Source organism: Nematostella vectensis, chromosome 5 (assembly GCF_932526225.1).
Source record: "Nematostella vectensis chromosome 5, jaNemVect1.1, whole genome shotgun sequence".
NCBI lineage: Eukaryota > Metazoa > Cnidaria > Anthozoa > Actiniaria > Edwardsiidae > Nematostella > Nematostella vectensis.
Window position 1 is genome coordinate 1,571,377 of NC_064038.1, and position 15,746 is coordinate 1,587,122.

Sequence of the window (15,746 nt, forward strand, 5' to 3'; positions counted from 1 at the left end):
TGCTCAGCTATGAACATGACGGGAAAGGGAGGGGAGGGGAGGGGGTGACTGAGCCTAAAATCTCTACTCAAAAATACCGACCCTGAATTTTAAAACCCAGGTTTCACCATCCTTCCAAGAAGTTTACAGAAAAGTCCTCCTTACTTTCTAACAGGGTTGAATGATTGAACCCCCAAAATGCCAAACGCAATACTCCATGCTTGGTATCCTAGTACCCTCAAACAAAATTAGACCACCCACAAGACACGCGCACACATGCTTGACACGCGTCCACACGTACCAACACGCAAGACACACGTCCACACGTACCAACACGTAAGACACGCGTCCAGACGTACCAACACGCAAGACACGCGTCCACAAGCTAGACAAAGTGTACTAATTGTCTTAATATTTATTTTATTGTCGTTACTAAAATATATTCGCTATAGTCCATACCTAACTAGAAATGTGTCGGTGTATGTGTCATCACTTTGTAAACAATACATTTGTACAATGCAATGTTTTTTCAATTTGCTTGGCAAATGCAGCATACTAATCATTTCCAAAAAGAAATCTGAGTAACCTAGCCTGGAGGGTCACGTGTTCTAACACGTGACTCTTTGCCAGGACTTTGCTGAAAAAAAATATATATATATATTGTGTATCGCGTTTTTTTGTACAAATGTTTTTGTGTGCATTGAACTGTTTATTGTCTTGCATTTTGTATTTTCTTCCTACCTAAATTTAGGTTGTGTTAAAAATCTGATCTATTTAGTTTTTACATTGCAGTGTATTGTTGAATCGCTATAGTTCCTACTAGATGTTTTCTTCGACCATTTTTGTAGTTAAATGATTCTTTTAAGCATTTCCTGTAGTTATCTCAGGTCCTCGACCATATTTCCCTAGTGTTTACCTAGTGTTTGATGTGTTTACAAATTTCTATCTGGATTTAAGCATTCCCTGTAACTAAATGAGTTCCTCGACCATTCCCTGTAACTAAATGACTTCCTCGACCATTCCCTGTAACTAAATGACTTCCTCGACCATTCCCTGTAACTAAATGAGTTCCTCGACCATTCCCTGTAACTAAATGAGTTCCTCGACCATTCCCTGTAACTAAATGACTTCCTCGACCATTCCCTGTAACTAAATGACTTCCTCGACCATTCCCTGTAACTAAATGACTTCCTCGACCATTCCCTGTAACTAAATGAGTTCCTCGACCATTCCCTGTAACTAAATGAGTTCCTCGACCATTCCCTGTAACTAAATGAGTTCCTCGACCATTCCCTGTAACTAAATGAGTTCCTCGACCATTCCCTGTGGCTGTACAAGCTGGACTGGCTCTGTATATACCACCTCCTTGTCGCCCTTGGCGTTGCCTCGTATAGAAGTCTTCCACAGCGGGACAGAGCGTCTTGTCTCTAGCGCAGGTCTCATCGTTACTGGGTTCGATTTAGTATTACCCATATCATCGCGACTTTGGGCTACCTGTGCACTGTCAATCACTCTAGCCGTCGTTGCTTCTGATTGGCTGTCATTCACTTTAGCCGTTTTGATATCTGATGTGTTGTTATTCACTTTGACTGTTCTGATACCTGAAGTACTGTGCGCCTTAGGTCTCACCACGGGGGGTAAGTCATCCATATATGGCTCTGCGTGGTAAAACGGGTCGAGTTTTTGTGGGGTCGCGGTGCGCTTTGGTCGCCCTAGCTTACTAATGTTTTCCGTACTCGGCGAGTGTTTCTTAATTTTCTGCCATATCGATTTCCTCATTGATTTATTCCGTTTGACACTAGAGTCGTATTCCTCCTTTGGGACGTAAAAAAGTGGCATTGATGGAAATTTACGAAGTCCGGAGCTTTCTTTTTGCTCCAAGTTCTGATATTCCTCGTTATCTTCAAAGTCTTTGGGGGACTCGGCCTCAACAAGGACCGCGCCATCTTCGAATGACGTCATAACGTCTAGACTCTCCGTTGACATTGCTTTTTTCCTCGACTCTTTGTTTTCGCTGGAGAATTCTTCTTCTAAGCTGGCTCGCATGAGTTTGTAGTCCTCATCGGAAAGTTCGAGTTTATCGTTATTAGTTTTTTCCTCCGAGGAGTTCGTCAAGATGGAAGACTGGCTGGACCATTTAGACTCGACTTTTCCCTCCCTTTCTAGCGACGACCGACCATCGAGTCCATCCCTCGAGTGCTCATTCTCAGCCTCGTCCGCTTTTTTGTCTTTCGACATCTTTTTCTTCGCTGCGGTCTTTATGCATTCAGCCGCAAACGCAGACAAATCCGCATCATTAAAATCTAGACATGCTCGCATGCCTCTTTTAAGGTTTCTCTCTTCCTCCTTTGTTTCTAGTCTCCCGGATAGCAAAGGAGATGACGGCTTGGTTTGTTTAGCTTCTGGGCTTTTCTTTTTCTCGACGCTTTCATTCTCCATCCCTATTTTATCATCGTCAGCTTCTTCTTCGTCCCTGATGGCAGCCACTTGCCCAAGCGGACGTGAACTCACATCGAGCGTTTGCGTGGCGAATACTTTCTCTTCCTCATTAATTCTTCGTTGACGTGAATTTTGTGATTTGTGTCCATTGTTAGGAATACTTTCATTGTAATTTCTAATCCCCTCATCACGAGTTTTTCCATCCGCATAATCTCCCATACTTCCGAATGCCGAGCCCTGAAACGATCCATGTTCATTCGGACAAATGTTCCCTTCCGATACGATCCTTTTTAATTCATTCTCTTCGTATTCGTTTTTCGCTGCCTGCCTATTTAGTCTTTTCCATAAATCCGGCGATTCCTGCAAAGAACAGCTCCGTTTTCTCGTTATATTACTGTTTTTCGTTTTACGATGCTGTGTTTTTTTACTCTTAGGTACTGTACCACAATTGGTTACCAGTTCCCGTAAAGCGGTTTGGAGTTCTTTTAATTCTCTCGCTTCCTTCGGCGCGGGTCTGTGATTTTCGTAGCAAAACACTGGCGATCCGTACTCGCCATCGCTTGAGCACGAAGCGATCGAACTGGTAGAGTCAAAACTGTCCTGCTTCACTCGTAAGAATTTAGAAGACCGATCAACCCATTTATCAAGCCTCGAGTGAACGTCCTTTGATGTAACATCCGTGCCTCTTGGTCGAGATTCTTCTTGGAATGGTTTGTTCCCTTTTGATTGTTTGTTTTTGTTTCGAGTTCTGTCCTTATTTTCGTTGCTGTTAAAATCTAGCTCTGAACTGTCGTAGCTACCGTAACTTTCTGGTGTGTCTTCACTACTTGTCCTTCTCACCCTACGAGGTGACTCCATTTCGCCATTCCAGGACACATCACTCAAGCTATTCGCGGATTGACTGCACTTTTTCCGTAAATTAGAATTCAGAACTGAACTCAAATCATCAAGACTTCCGCTCTGAACAGACATATCCAAGCCCATTCCATCATTGGTTGGTTTGTTCTTCTGGAATGAAATTAAACTTAGCTTTCTTCTTGGCTGTTCAACAAAGTCCATGCTCACAGGCGAACTTCTTGATCGTCCGTGAACCGGGGTAATCTTAGCTTCCACTGCAATACCCTTCCTTGTTATGGAATTCTGTTGTTCTGTTGTTGGTCGAGAGGTTTTTTCTCGTTCCATTACTGATGAAGCCCTTCTTACCCAGCGCTGTAGCTTGTTGGTGATGTTAGCTGGCATCGTAGGCATTGCCGTTTCTCTAACTTCAGTCTCCATTTCACCCGATATATCGGCAAGATTGCAACCAAATTTGCATTCCCAGTATTAAGCCAGCATTTTCGATAAGTTTTCCTGCTCAAACAAGCAAAGAATTCCCACTGACAGTGTTCGGTTTAGTGTTGAATGCCCTTGTGAGTAAGTTTTGCCGATACCTTGCTGAATCTTCTCTGTGTTGCTTTTGATGCCTGTTCTTCTTTCGCCCTCTATAAGAAATAACTAGAGGTCAGTTATGCGTTTCGTGTTTAGTGAATTTATATTCAGATTAAGAGCAGAAGAATTAATGATTATAGAAGTACAGGAAATAACAAATGATAAAGGCTTTGTTTCCCAACATTACGCCTCGCAAAATAACACCTTACCCAGATGGAATCAATCCCTCGCTATGGCACACGCGAAATAATCCAAAAACCTCTAAAGTTGGCGTGCTACGTAAGCCCGGCTTTTGTTTTATGAGCAATGGAGCTTGGTCAAGGATCTCAGTGATCCGTTCAACTGAATCACACTCGCATGACTGTGACTCATCACGCTATTGGATCTGCTTGATGGGAATCTAGAAACTCGGGCTTTTGAACGTGGGCACGAAGTGATATCAAGCTGGTAATCGATTCTTTGTGAGGACAATAACCACGCTAGAGAAATAGTAAACAGTAGGCAATCAACTTCAAGGATTAAGCTGTCATTGATTGTGTTGTTTTTCTCACTTACTGTCAATAAAACCCGCCAAATTGATTTCAGTGCTAGCTTTAAGCAATGATAACAAATCGAAATGTTTAAATGCTCAGCAATAATAATGATATTATTATGACATTTACTATTCAATGAATAAAGAATAATATATAAACTTTGAAAAACGCTTTCCTATGGCCTATTAGCAATATGCGTAAAATTATGTGAAGGAATCTAATATCTATAGTCTAACTAATATCATGTGATAACAACCAACGATTTTAAACATGCAAGCGTTCTAAGCCAATTTATTTAATAATTGTTGTTATTAGGAAAATGCCTCAGGCATCAGAGTCGGTTAATTCAATCTATTCTGGTACATAATAATTCCCAACTTGACCGTGAACCCGAGAAAGATAAAGAGGACCGTTTGTGATATGCAAACAACATCGTTGTGCACAATCTTTTGCACTACTGCTAAATTCCTAAAAATTGCCTAGGTCTCAATATTGACGCTCGTGAAGTGTAGCTAACAAATTATGTCCAATTTTTGTTTTTTGTGATGCACCATCGATTGTGTTAAAAAAAAGATGGATCTGCTTCTATAGAACTTTCCTTACAAACAAGTTGGCCTCTCAATTTCCATTCCAGCAGATTTCACAATGTATAACACTTATGAAATATTTTTAAATCCGGCATTAAACAGCTATTGTCAGCCACACCTTTGTTATTGTTTTTATTTAAATTTGAAAGAATCATGCAAAGATATAACTATCTAAAAACAAAGGTTCATACTTCATTTGCCAAATCCAACCGAAAATATCACACCCCCAAATCAGCCGATGAAAATGGATGCTTTCTCACGTTTGATATTTTGCAAGGATGACGTTGGGTGTGTTTTCCTGTTTATTATTGCTGATTTGTTCCGGCTTTTGTTATTTGTTTTATCATATAGCATTTTGTACAGTCTACCCCTGTGTGGGGTATAAAGTGTGTGGCCGGGCCTTGTAATTGCTTCAGAGTGGTCACTTACCGACACACGAGCCGCCCTCGTGTGCCGTAACGCTACGTTCCCACCATCAGCCTTTCAAGACAGGAAGGAGATAATTGCTTCGCTCATTTGCCTAGCATTTGCGGTTCGTTCAAATCTTTCAAATAGGAAATACGTTGAGGAAGGTGGAAAATGAATAAATTTAGTCATCCAATATGAATGTTTGGGTTGTAGGCAAACTTGATAACAATGTTTACGACAAAATGTTCTTATCTCAAGTTTTATATTTACTATAAAAAACCGTCAAATTATTTTTAGATCAATATTTCGTTCTTCAGTTTTTATACTATATTTTTTGGTAAAAGTACCTTTTCTTGTCTCCTGCCCGGCTCTGTGAGCAAGGACTTCACTGGACTGCACGTGTGTTCAAAGATTGGTGCGTTTAAAGGGGTAACTCATGTTTGTGCTGAATTTGGAAGAGTTCAAAGACCATGTCACTCCATCTTTTTAAGTGAGCATTTTGTGGTTCATCGCGAGACTTGTTTTGCTTTCGCGCATGAGCACTCAAGGCCCTCTTATATGACGTCTGGTGCCCAGTCTACCGAGGGCATCCAAGGTCGCAACGAAAGCCTTGGAAATCGAAATGCGTAAAATTCCACACTACCTACCTAACATTTCTACCACAAATGAAAGCCACGTTCCTGTGCTTTCGTTGCCGAGACGTGCATATTTGCATGTTTTATGAAGGTTAATGTACCCTGAACGCGACCTTGGTCTCACATGATTGTGTTCTTTCAAACATTGATATTTATTCCATCATTAATTACTAGATGTCCACGGAATGTCAAGCAAGATAGATGTCTCCTGCTGTGAAAAATAACTCAGTTCTTTTATGAAACAAATTACCAACTTGAAACCTTTGGGTTTTGCGTCAGCTACGTCATAATCATCGCAATTTGCCAAATCTCGAAGCTTATTCTCATTTTTTTATAATAAGCTATGAGTAAGACTTCTTCGTGTGGTGTTTAAATATTTTGTGATTGTTTTCATATTCATGTTTCCGCTAGACAGATATTTGCAATACTGGACCATGTCAGTAAAAATTAGAATGACTCATAGCTCGAGCTAGTTTTACTTTTATTGCTTTTCAGGCTTGACCAACAAATATGCTTCAAATAAAAAAAAAATAAAATAAAAATGAACTATATTTTATCTTTTTGAAACACATATGGTTTGTACCAAACCGGCATATATTTTCTATCAAATATCGTTTCCAAAAGTTGACATAGAAACGGACAACAATACTTTAAACGCGAATATTTGAAAAGCTGAGTTGATAAGCATCTTTGTAGTTAAGATTATTTTCATGATTCTCAAAACAAGTGCTATGTATTCCTGGACGCAAGTCTGCGGATGGACTTTCTCTACGAAAATATATCAACAGACTTTTCCCCCACCAGCAACAGAAAGAATCATGCAAAGAAAGTTTTATGTACAAAAAATGCCATACAGAATATTCCACTTGTGTGCATGCCCTTATCAATCTCTTTTACTGAGTTTTATTATTTAACAAAGTGCCCAGAGAATGGAGAAGCTAAAGGCCCAGAAGAGGGCATAAAACTATACTGAATTTTGTCTTTGGGACGCAAGCACCCTTATCGTACTCTGGGAACTCTGGGTAACACAGAGCCTCCAAACTTCTCTCGCCCAGTGACGCTCATACAGAATGCCGCCGGAGGCTCTGGTACCCAGGTTACCCTTATCGGTGCGCATTATGTCAATGAAACTACCGTCTAAGATAGGAATTTGTGTCTGTTAGTCAGACAGCCAAATGTAACGGAAAAAAATACAAGCCGTCCATTGTCATTGAGATAAGTAATCATTTTCCATCCTGGCCTGAGTGTTAGATTATTTTTTCCGTTTTCTACGACGTATATACCGGTGACCAAAAATAAAATTGCCTGCACAATGTACTCTCTTTGCCGCTAATTGCTGGGTCGTGTTCTGCGCGCGCATCACCTCACATCTGGTCGGTATTATCGCCTAAAGCCGCAGATTACGTCTTCCAGTTTATAACGTGAAAGCTAATTAACTTAACTCAGAACGACTATCTAAGATAACCAAAGGGTTTTCTCATTACATCGGGACAAATGAAAACAAATATGGCATCCAGATTGGCAGTAATTGTTTCCGTATTTACACATGTTTGCTCCAACGGAGAATTAAAGCTCAGAACGCCTGCGAATCTACTTACGAGGGCTGGGGCTGGGAGATGTTCGACCCCTCGGTTGCTTGGAAAAAAATCGTGCTGGATGAATCTGCTGGCAAATTTGTGGATTCAAACTAGTTATCTAGTTGTGCTGGGAATATTTATGGAACGCTGGAGCGGATGCTTGGAGGAAAATTCTTCCGATCGATTTTACGTGCAATTATCCATGTGCTAAAATTCCTAAACACTGCTGGCTGGGAAGAAACAAGAAATGGTCCTTCCTGGGAAAAAGGAACAGATAATTTTTATCCCAGCAACTTTTAAAATGGATATTTTCGGTATCACATACTCAAACTCAAACTTCGGTATCACATACTCAAACTCAAACTTCGGTATCACATACTCAAACGACGAAGTATGGCATTTTTACGTGTTTCGGGATGGGGGGTTCCGCTCGTTGCATGCCACTCTGTAGTTTCCGCAGAAATGTAAAACATACCTTAAACCTTGTTTGATTTATTTTACTGGTTTAATGTTTCAGAAACTTAAAATGAAGTTTTACATTAATTTAAACAATTTGGATTAAAAACAAGAAGTATTTGCTCGGAGTCTGGTTTCAATCGCTGTAAACCATTCGATAGTGATTAGCAGCTCATTAAAAGTGTATCAGCTTTTAAATGCCAATAAATAGGTTGTATAAAAAATTAAAATTTTTCCTGTAACAGGAAGACAGACGGGCACTAGAATGTGGCCAATAAAACTAGCCATCACATGAAGCGCTAAATTTGACAATTGATGTTTCTTGGACCGCTGTGCATTTCTGGGTTAAGGGTGTACTGACATTAGTGTTGCTCAGTTACGACGTTGCTACGCTGGTGGCGTTGAGCGCGCGCATATACATAACACGGAATTCGTCATTCACAAGCTTTCCTGAAGTAAAAGAAACACAAAATATGCGTTTCAAGTTACACAAGATTGACTTTAAGTTAATCTCAGCCTTTTCGGGTTATGATATTTCCCATATTTTGTAAAAACGAAGATTAAGCGAAGTCAAGCCAACCTTTTTAAAGCCAAAGTTTTCAATTTTCACTGCAAACACCGGTTGCAAACGCTCGCGCACGCACTGAAAATCTTATTTCAAAGTAGCGCGCGCTGTATCAGAATTTTAAAATACTTTTTCAATTTCCATCATGACATGGCGGATATCGCTCCTTTAAAGTATAAATACTACGAAACACTATTGGAATTTGTTTTTAAACTACATTTCAATTTCATCATGTGAGATATCAGTGTGTCTGAGCAGGCCAAATGTACGCGCGGGCTTTGTTTCACTTCCCGTTCTGCGTTTTCTAAAAAAAGCTTTTTTTGTCGGCAAATTATTTCAAAACGTAATATTTTTTCTGTATTCCTTTTTATTAAAATCTCCTTCATATAGTCAAGCATGGATTTAGCGTTAATCTAACAGAAACCAAAATTATATCAAATAATCTGGATCTCAGGACCTTTGAAAAATCATAAAAAAACAATTACTCAATAATTTCTAAAACGCATGCCTGGCTTAATGCACTCATCCCTCAAGATTGATAAAACTTATTCAATATTTGTTTTCGAGCAATTTTACTTGAAATATTTGCTTTTATCTGTATCTATGACGTCATATTATGACGTCACGGGGTAACGTCATCATAATAGTCAGCACCCTTTTGTTGGTCAACTTGGCAAATATCAGACCCTTATGACTTTCTACAAGGCTTTTATGCTATATTCAATTTTCCTTAGCAACAGATGTCAGTACACCCTTAAAGACTTGAATCGCGAAATGCGTGCTAGAGGTGTGGAATTTCGTTATCGGCAAACTGCAGATTGAACCCTTTTTGCCCTTTTTATACAAATCTGTAAATTACATAAACTTTTAAATCTTTCCTTATATAGTATGACTTCCTTTTCTGCTTATAATCGTCACGATCTTTTCTCGTGCATTTTTGGTGTGAACTTTCGAGTGTCTTGGGGACTAGAATGTAAGGTTATGCCGATCACGTAGGAAATTCCCTTGATAGTTTTAGTGATTGTAATCTAGGGAAATAACGTCAACATTTTAGTTGTGCTATGGCATTTGAACCGAGTTATTATTTTTGGTGAAGTTGACAGCGCGCGTGGTTGTTAACATCAACGTAAAGCGATGTGAAAGTCAAATTGCACGCGGTTGGACACTTTTTAGTCATAATCTGGCATATTATGACGTATCATCAACCTCTAGAACATGTACTCAAGATTTCCCAATTTTGACAGCACCACCGGATTTGGCTCAAGCAAAAAACTTAGGAGTCTCCCGGTCTACCTAATGAAATTGTAGAAAAAACGTTTTTAAGTCCGGATATTATTGGAATGACTGAAACTTGATAAAATCACGAAAAAACATTTACTTATGGTATTAGATCTCTTCTCAATGTTTTGTCTTTTTGTAATGTAATCTTCAAATTCCCGGTCAAATCCCTACAAAGAAAAGATGGAAAGCTGTTTGCTGATATCACACGATGTTTCGGCAATACCTTCAACAGGAATAACAAGCACTTGATTTGTTATTCCGGACAAAAGCGGCTTTTCCGAAAGACGTCAATTATACTTGGGTATCACTATAGGGTGATAGGAAAAATATTTGTTTTCGATAGAATTTTCACTTTAAGGCACCCCCGTAACCTTAATGTACTAGCATCTAGCGATCATTGCAAATCCCTACTACTGCATTTACTTTGCATGTTATTATTGTTACTCGTTTTTATCAAAATTCAGACTAAAACCTTGAGCTATGACTATAAATGTACAAGTGTTTTCTTTATCACTTGACATGATAATCAAAGATCTTTGACTAAATATTGGCAGACGACACTAAATCACTGAATGTATTTTCTTTGCTTATACTCTTCAATTACACAGTTACCGCTCGTGGCAGGGATAGCCCATGCTGGGGAGTCACATGAAACACTTACTACCTCAGGGCACAAAGTGCCAATAAAACGATGCAAACGCTGATAATCATTGCCACTAAACGCCGAAATATTGGACTGAAATATTCCCGAAAAGTACGAAAAGATAGGCATTTTTACCGAATCACAGATATTGTCTGCAAAGTAACGTCATGGATGAGTCGTTAACTGTGCTCGTTAGCTAACTTGTTATCAAATAAACACTGCCAAAACCTTAGCTATGCACCTTGATAAATCTCTGCAAGCGAAGAAGAAACAAGAGTACATCTCTCCTCCTACCTTTGATTTCCCTACAGATGTGTTGACAAAAACTAGCTGTGCTCTCCAACACGAACAAGATTTCAAGTTACGTACAAATTTGGTGAACTCAACCTCTTGCATGTTTTCACCCTGCTTATATACCGTGCACTTCACGAAGGGCGCTTTGATTGGCTGGCCGTAAATCTAGTAATGCCTGCAATGTTGATCACTTTCCAGTTGCATTAGATCAACTCCGTAACTGTCTGAGGTCGCTGACCCTAGCGGTAGGTCCTCTCGAGGCTTTCATTACACCCACAAAGACTTTTGTAACGAGACAATCGGACGCATAGCACGACCCTTGCATCAATCGCATATCAAATTCCGTCTATTATTTGCCGAAAAGCAGGGTGTTCCGGGGTACTCGAGGTGCTGCAGTGAAAGGCATTGTACTAGCCAGTGTTGTTACGGGGTTGTTACCCCTCCCCCTCACCTCGGAACAGAGTTTCTCACGTCGTGCGCGTTGGTTGTACGGGAGTTGATTACTCACCACGAATTATTACTCACAATAGAGATTTGCATTATCGCTATGATATCATACATATTTAGTTACTTCGCGCAAGGTTATAAATCAATCCTTGTATAGTCACCACTCGATAACCACCTCATTTGAAACAATATGTCGATGTAACGCAACACGTCATGCAAAAGCTGAAACGGTAACACAATCACGACACATAACGCAATCATGCTAAACCATCTTACGCGGTGTGACAACCATAAACGTGTCACGTCAAACTTATTAAACATCACACGGTAACACGATCACGTCACACACCATCTAACAAAATAATAATAGTAAATATAATAATATACCATTTTATAGCGCCATTTCTACTGAAAATCCAATAGCGCTTTTCAATATTGTATTACCGTACTTATATTAAGAATAAGTATAATTTACATGTAATAGTAAAAATGATAAAAATCATGGTAAAAAAATAAAAATAGAGAAATAAATGGTCAAATAATAATATTGATAATAGTGTTTATTATAATAATGATGAAGAAAAGTTAGTCATTAGGAAAAGCACGTCTTGATGGCAGACTGACCTTTCTTAGTTGCTAGGGCATAACACACCAGATTAGGTGGCGGAGTGGTCCCATAGAAGGGGGGGGGAGGGAAAGTTGCGGGAGGGGTGGGAAGTGGTTTCAGAGGGAGGGGTGCTTGGTGGTTTCAAGGGGGAGGCGTGGGTGGTGGTTTCAAATTTTTAAGCGCTATTTATAAGAACGCGGGGGATAACCTTAGGTTTTATTCACGGCATTTATTCAGCAAATTTGTTGTCGGTTGCATATGCACCTCTTAAAACCCGTTGGTTAAAAAAACGTTCATATATAAAGAAACATCCGCTCAGAAAAGAGGGGGGGGGGGGCTGGCGCCCCCCTGCCCCTCCCCTTCCGCCGCCCCTGATGCTGGAGAAATGAGGTGTTCTAGCTGTAACTGTGTACACGGGAAGTGGTGTACGCGGGGAGTGGTGTACACGGGGACTGGTGTACGTGGGGAGTGGTGTACGCGGGGAGTGAAGTACGCGGGAAGTGGTGTACGCGGGGAGTGGAGTACGCGGGGACTGGTGTACGCAGGGAGTGAAGTACGCGGGGAGTGGTGTACGCGGGGACTGGTGTACGCGGGGAGTGGTGTACGCGGGGAGTGGTGTTCGCGGGGACTGGTGTACGTTGGGAGTGGTGTACGCGGGGAGTGAAGTACGCGGGGAGTGGTGTACGCGGGGAGTGGAGTACTCGGGGACTGGTGTACGCGGGGACTGGTGTACGCGGGGAGTGAAGTACGCGGGGAGTGGTGTACGCGGGGACTGGTGTACACGGGGACTGGTGTACGTGGGGAGTAGTGTACGCGGGGAGTGGTGTACGCGGGGACTGGTGTACGCGGGGAGTGGTGTTCGCGGGGACTGGTGTACGTGGGGAGTGGTGTACGCGGGGAGTGAAGTACGCGGGGAGTGGTGTACGCGTGGAGTGGAGTAGGCGGGGACTGGTGTACGCGGGGAGTGGTGTACGCGGGGAGTGGAGTACGCGGGGAGTGGTGTACGCGGGGACTGGTGTACGCGGGGAGTGAAGTACGCGGGGAGTGGTGTACGCGGGGACTGGTGTACGCGGGGACTGGTGTACGCGGGGACTGGTGTACGCGGGGACTGGTGTACGCGGGGACTGGTGTACGCGGGGACTGGTGTACGCGGGGAGTGGAGTACGCGGGGACTGGTGTACGCGGGGACTGGTGTACGCGGGGAGTGGAGTACGCAGGTAGTGGGGTACGCGGGGAGTGAAGTACGCGGGAAGTGGTGTACGCGGGGAGTGGTGTACGCAGGGAGTGGTGTACGCGGGGAGTGGTGTACGCGGGGAGTGAAGTACGCGGGGACTGGTGTACGCGGGAAATGGTGTACGCGGGGACTGGTGTACGCGGGGAGTGGTGTACGCGGGGAGTGAAGTACGCGGGGACTGGTGTACGCTGGAAGTGGTGTACGCGGGGAGTGAAGTACGCGGGGACTGGTGTACGCGGGGAGTGAAGTACGCGGGAAGTGGTGTACGCGGGGAGTGGTGTACGCGGGGAGTTGCTTACGCGGGGAGGGGAGTACGCAGGGACTGGTGTACGCGGGGAGTGGAGTTCGCGGGGACTGGTGTACGCGGGGACTGGTGTACGCGGGGAGTGGAGTTCGCGGGGACTGGTGTACGCGGGGACTGGTGTACGCGGGGAGTGGATTACGCGGGGAGTGAAGTACGCGGGGAGTGGTGTACGCGGGGAGTGGATTACGCGGTTAGTGGATTACGCGGGGAGTGAAGTACGCGAGGAGTGAAGTACGCGGGGAGTGGAGTTCGCGGGGACTGGTGTACGCGGGGAGTGGATTACGCGGGGAGTGAAGTACGCGGGGAGTGGAGTTCGCGGGGACTGGTGTACGCGGGTACGCGGGGAGTGGATTACGCGGGGAGTGAAGTACGCGGGCAGTGGTGTACGCGGGAGTGGTGTACGCGGGGACTGGTGTGCGCGGGGAGTGGTGTACGCGGGGAGTGAAGTACGCGGGGAGTGGTGTACGCGGGGACTGGTGTACGCGGCGACTGATGCACGCGGGGATTGGTGTACGCGGGGAGTGGATTACGCGGGGAGTGAAGTACGCGGGGAGTGGTGTACGTGGGGAGTGAAGTACGCGAGGAGTGAAGTAAGCGGGGAGTGGATTATGCGGGGAGTGAAGTACGCGGGGAGTGGTGTACGCGGGGAGTTGATTACGCGGGGAGGGGAGTACGCGGGGAGTGAAGTACACGGGGAGTGGTGTACGCGGGGAGTGGATTACGCGGGGAGTGAAGTACGCGGGGAGTGGAGTACGCGTGGACTGGTGTACGCGGGGACTGGTGTACGCGGGGACTGGTGTACGCGGGGAGTTGTGTACGCGGGGAGTGAAGTACGCGAGGAGTGAAGTACGCGAGGAGTGAAGTACGCGGGGAGTGGATTACGCGGGGAGTGGTGTACGCGGGGAGTTTATTACGCGGGGAGTTGATTAGGCGGGGAGTTGATTAGGCGGGGAGGGGAGTACGCGGGGAGGGGAGTACGCGGGGAGTGGTGTACGCGGGGAGTTGATTCCAAGGCGTCCACTGCTCAGGAAAGATCTGGCAAAGGCACTGTTGTCCGAAGGGCCTGGATTTAGAGTCACAACCACAGAAAGAAGAACGAGCAGCAAGGATGAGTATCCAGCTAAAAGGCTGGCTTTGAGCTTCGAGAATTGATTTGAGAATTGAGCGAGACTCTGGGTGGACCAACATTGCGTCCAGGAAGTCACGTTGTTCAGTTTATGAACTAGAAACAGTTGCTGCTTTGGGTCATTCTTAAAGAACTATTCACACAACCCAATATACGGGAACTAATCTCAATTATAGAGATATCACGGTTAAGCAATTCTCACCTTTAAGCCGGAACTGCTCTATTAATGGTGGTTAGTAATGGTGCCGGTGACAATGATATTAGTGATGGTACTGGTTTTGATGATGACAATGATGATATTGGTAATATTCGGGATAATGATACTGTAATTACACAAAATGATGACATTGGTGATTATGATGGCAATGATGCATGTGATAGTGATGTTAATAGTAATAATAATGATGGTATGCTGACATCCACAGATCTTTCCTGGCAATAACAATTGTGAAGACTAACATTACCCCGCCTGTCATCAGTCAGTACTTCCGAATCGTCACAAAGAAGTACTATCGCTTCTGCTCCTTCCGTTACTAATAATTAGTTGACACCCCCCCTTTAGGAGGAACGAGATTTTCCATGCCCCCCCTTCGCTTCCCTTATATTTTCGGTCCCCCCCCTCCCGTCAATCGAAGAAAGAAGGAGCAAAGAAAGGAACGGCAATGACAATTTTAAAGGGACGCGATCAAGAGATTAGCTTTAAGCTGGACAGAAAGGGGAAAGAAATTGGCTGAAAACATTAATTCAGAAAAGTGAAGGCACTCAATTTCTCAAAGATGCAACTAACTCCAGGTTGCAACCTGATAATGGTTGATGCTAAAGATGACGTAAAATAAACAAAAAGGCTTTTAGATCTTCTCCTTGCAAGAAAAGAGTAAAGAAAGAGAGCTGGGAAGACAGCGAATCAGATATGAGCGAGAATTAAAATGTTTATTTTAATGCATATTTTAGATATGGAACATAAGCACTTTATAATATTATATAGCGAAAACCATAAAAAGATGTATTTAGGGTGTGTACAGGTTTGCATTGCATAGATAAAATGTATCCTGGACTCCTGGATTGTGCTTGTCAAATAACTGCCCCCAAACCGAGACAAGTTAAACCAAGAAGTCTGATTAGACACTTTTTTCAAATAATATAGTAGAGACAACACCCAAAGGAATCAGTGACCTCCCCCCCCTCCTACTAAAATCCAAACAC

General features: G+C 43.3%; 1 protein-coding gene across 4 annotated transcripts; it reads right to left on the bottom strand.

Moving 5' to 3' along the window:
- Nucleotides 1-379: 379 nt before the first annotated feature.
- On the bottom strand, nt 380-11,052 carry LOC116612019. 4 transcript variants are annotated; one of them, XM_032372638.2, is made up of 3 exons: nt 10,826-11,052; nt 1,297-3,899; nt 380-1,266 (listed from the first exon to the last, which is right to left on the bottom strand). In XM_032372638.2, exons 2-3 carry the CDS (start codon nt 3,691-3,693, stop codon nt 1,249-1,251), a joined length of 2,415 nt encoding a protein of 804 aa, XP_032228529.2. In that variant the 5' UTR covers nt 3,694-3,899; nt 10,826-11,052; the 3' UTR covers nt 380-1,248. The 4 variants fall into 4 exon arrangements, with proteins under 4 accessions (XP_032228529.2, XP_032228526.2, XP_032228528.2 ...); XM_032372635.2 differs by having other exon boundaries at nt 380-3,899; nt 10,826-11,050; XM_032372637.2 differs by lacking the exon at nt 10,826-11,052 and adding an exon at nt 5,722-6,095 and having other exon boundaries at nt 380-3,899.
- Nucleotides 11,053-15,746: the final 4,694 nt, after the last annotated feature.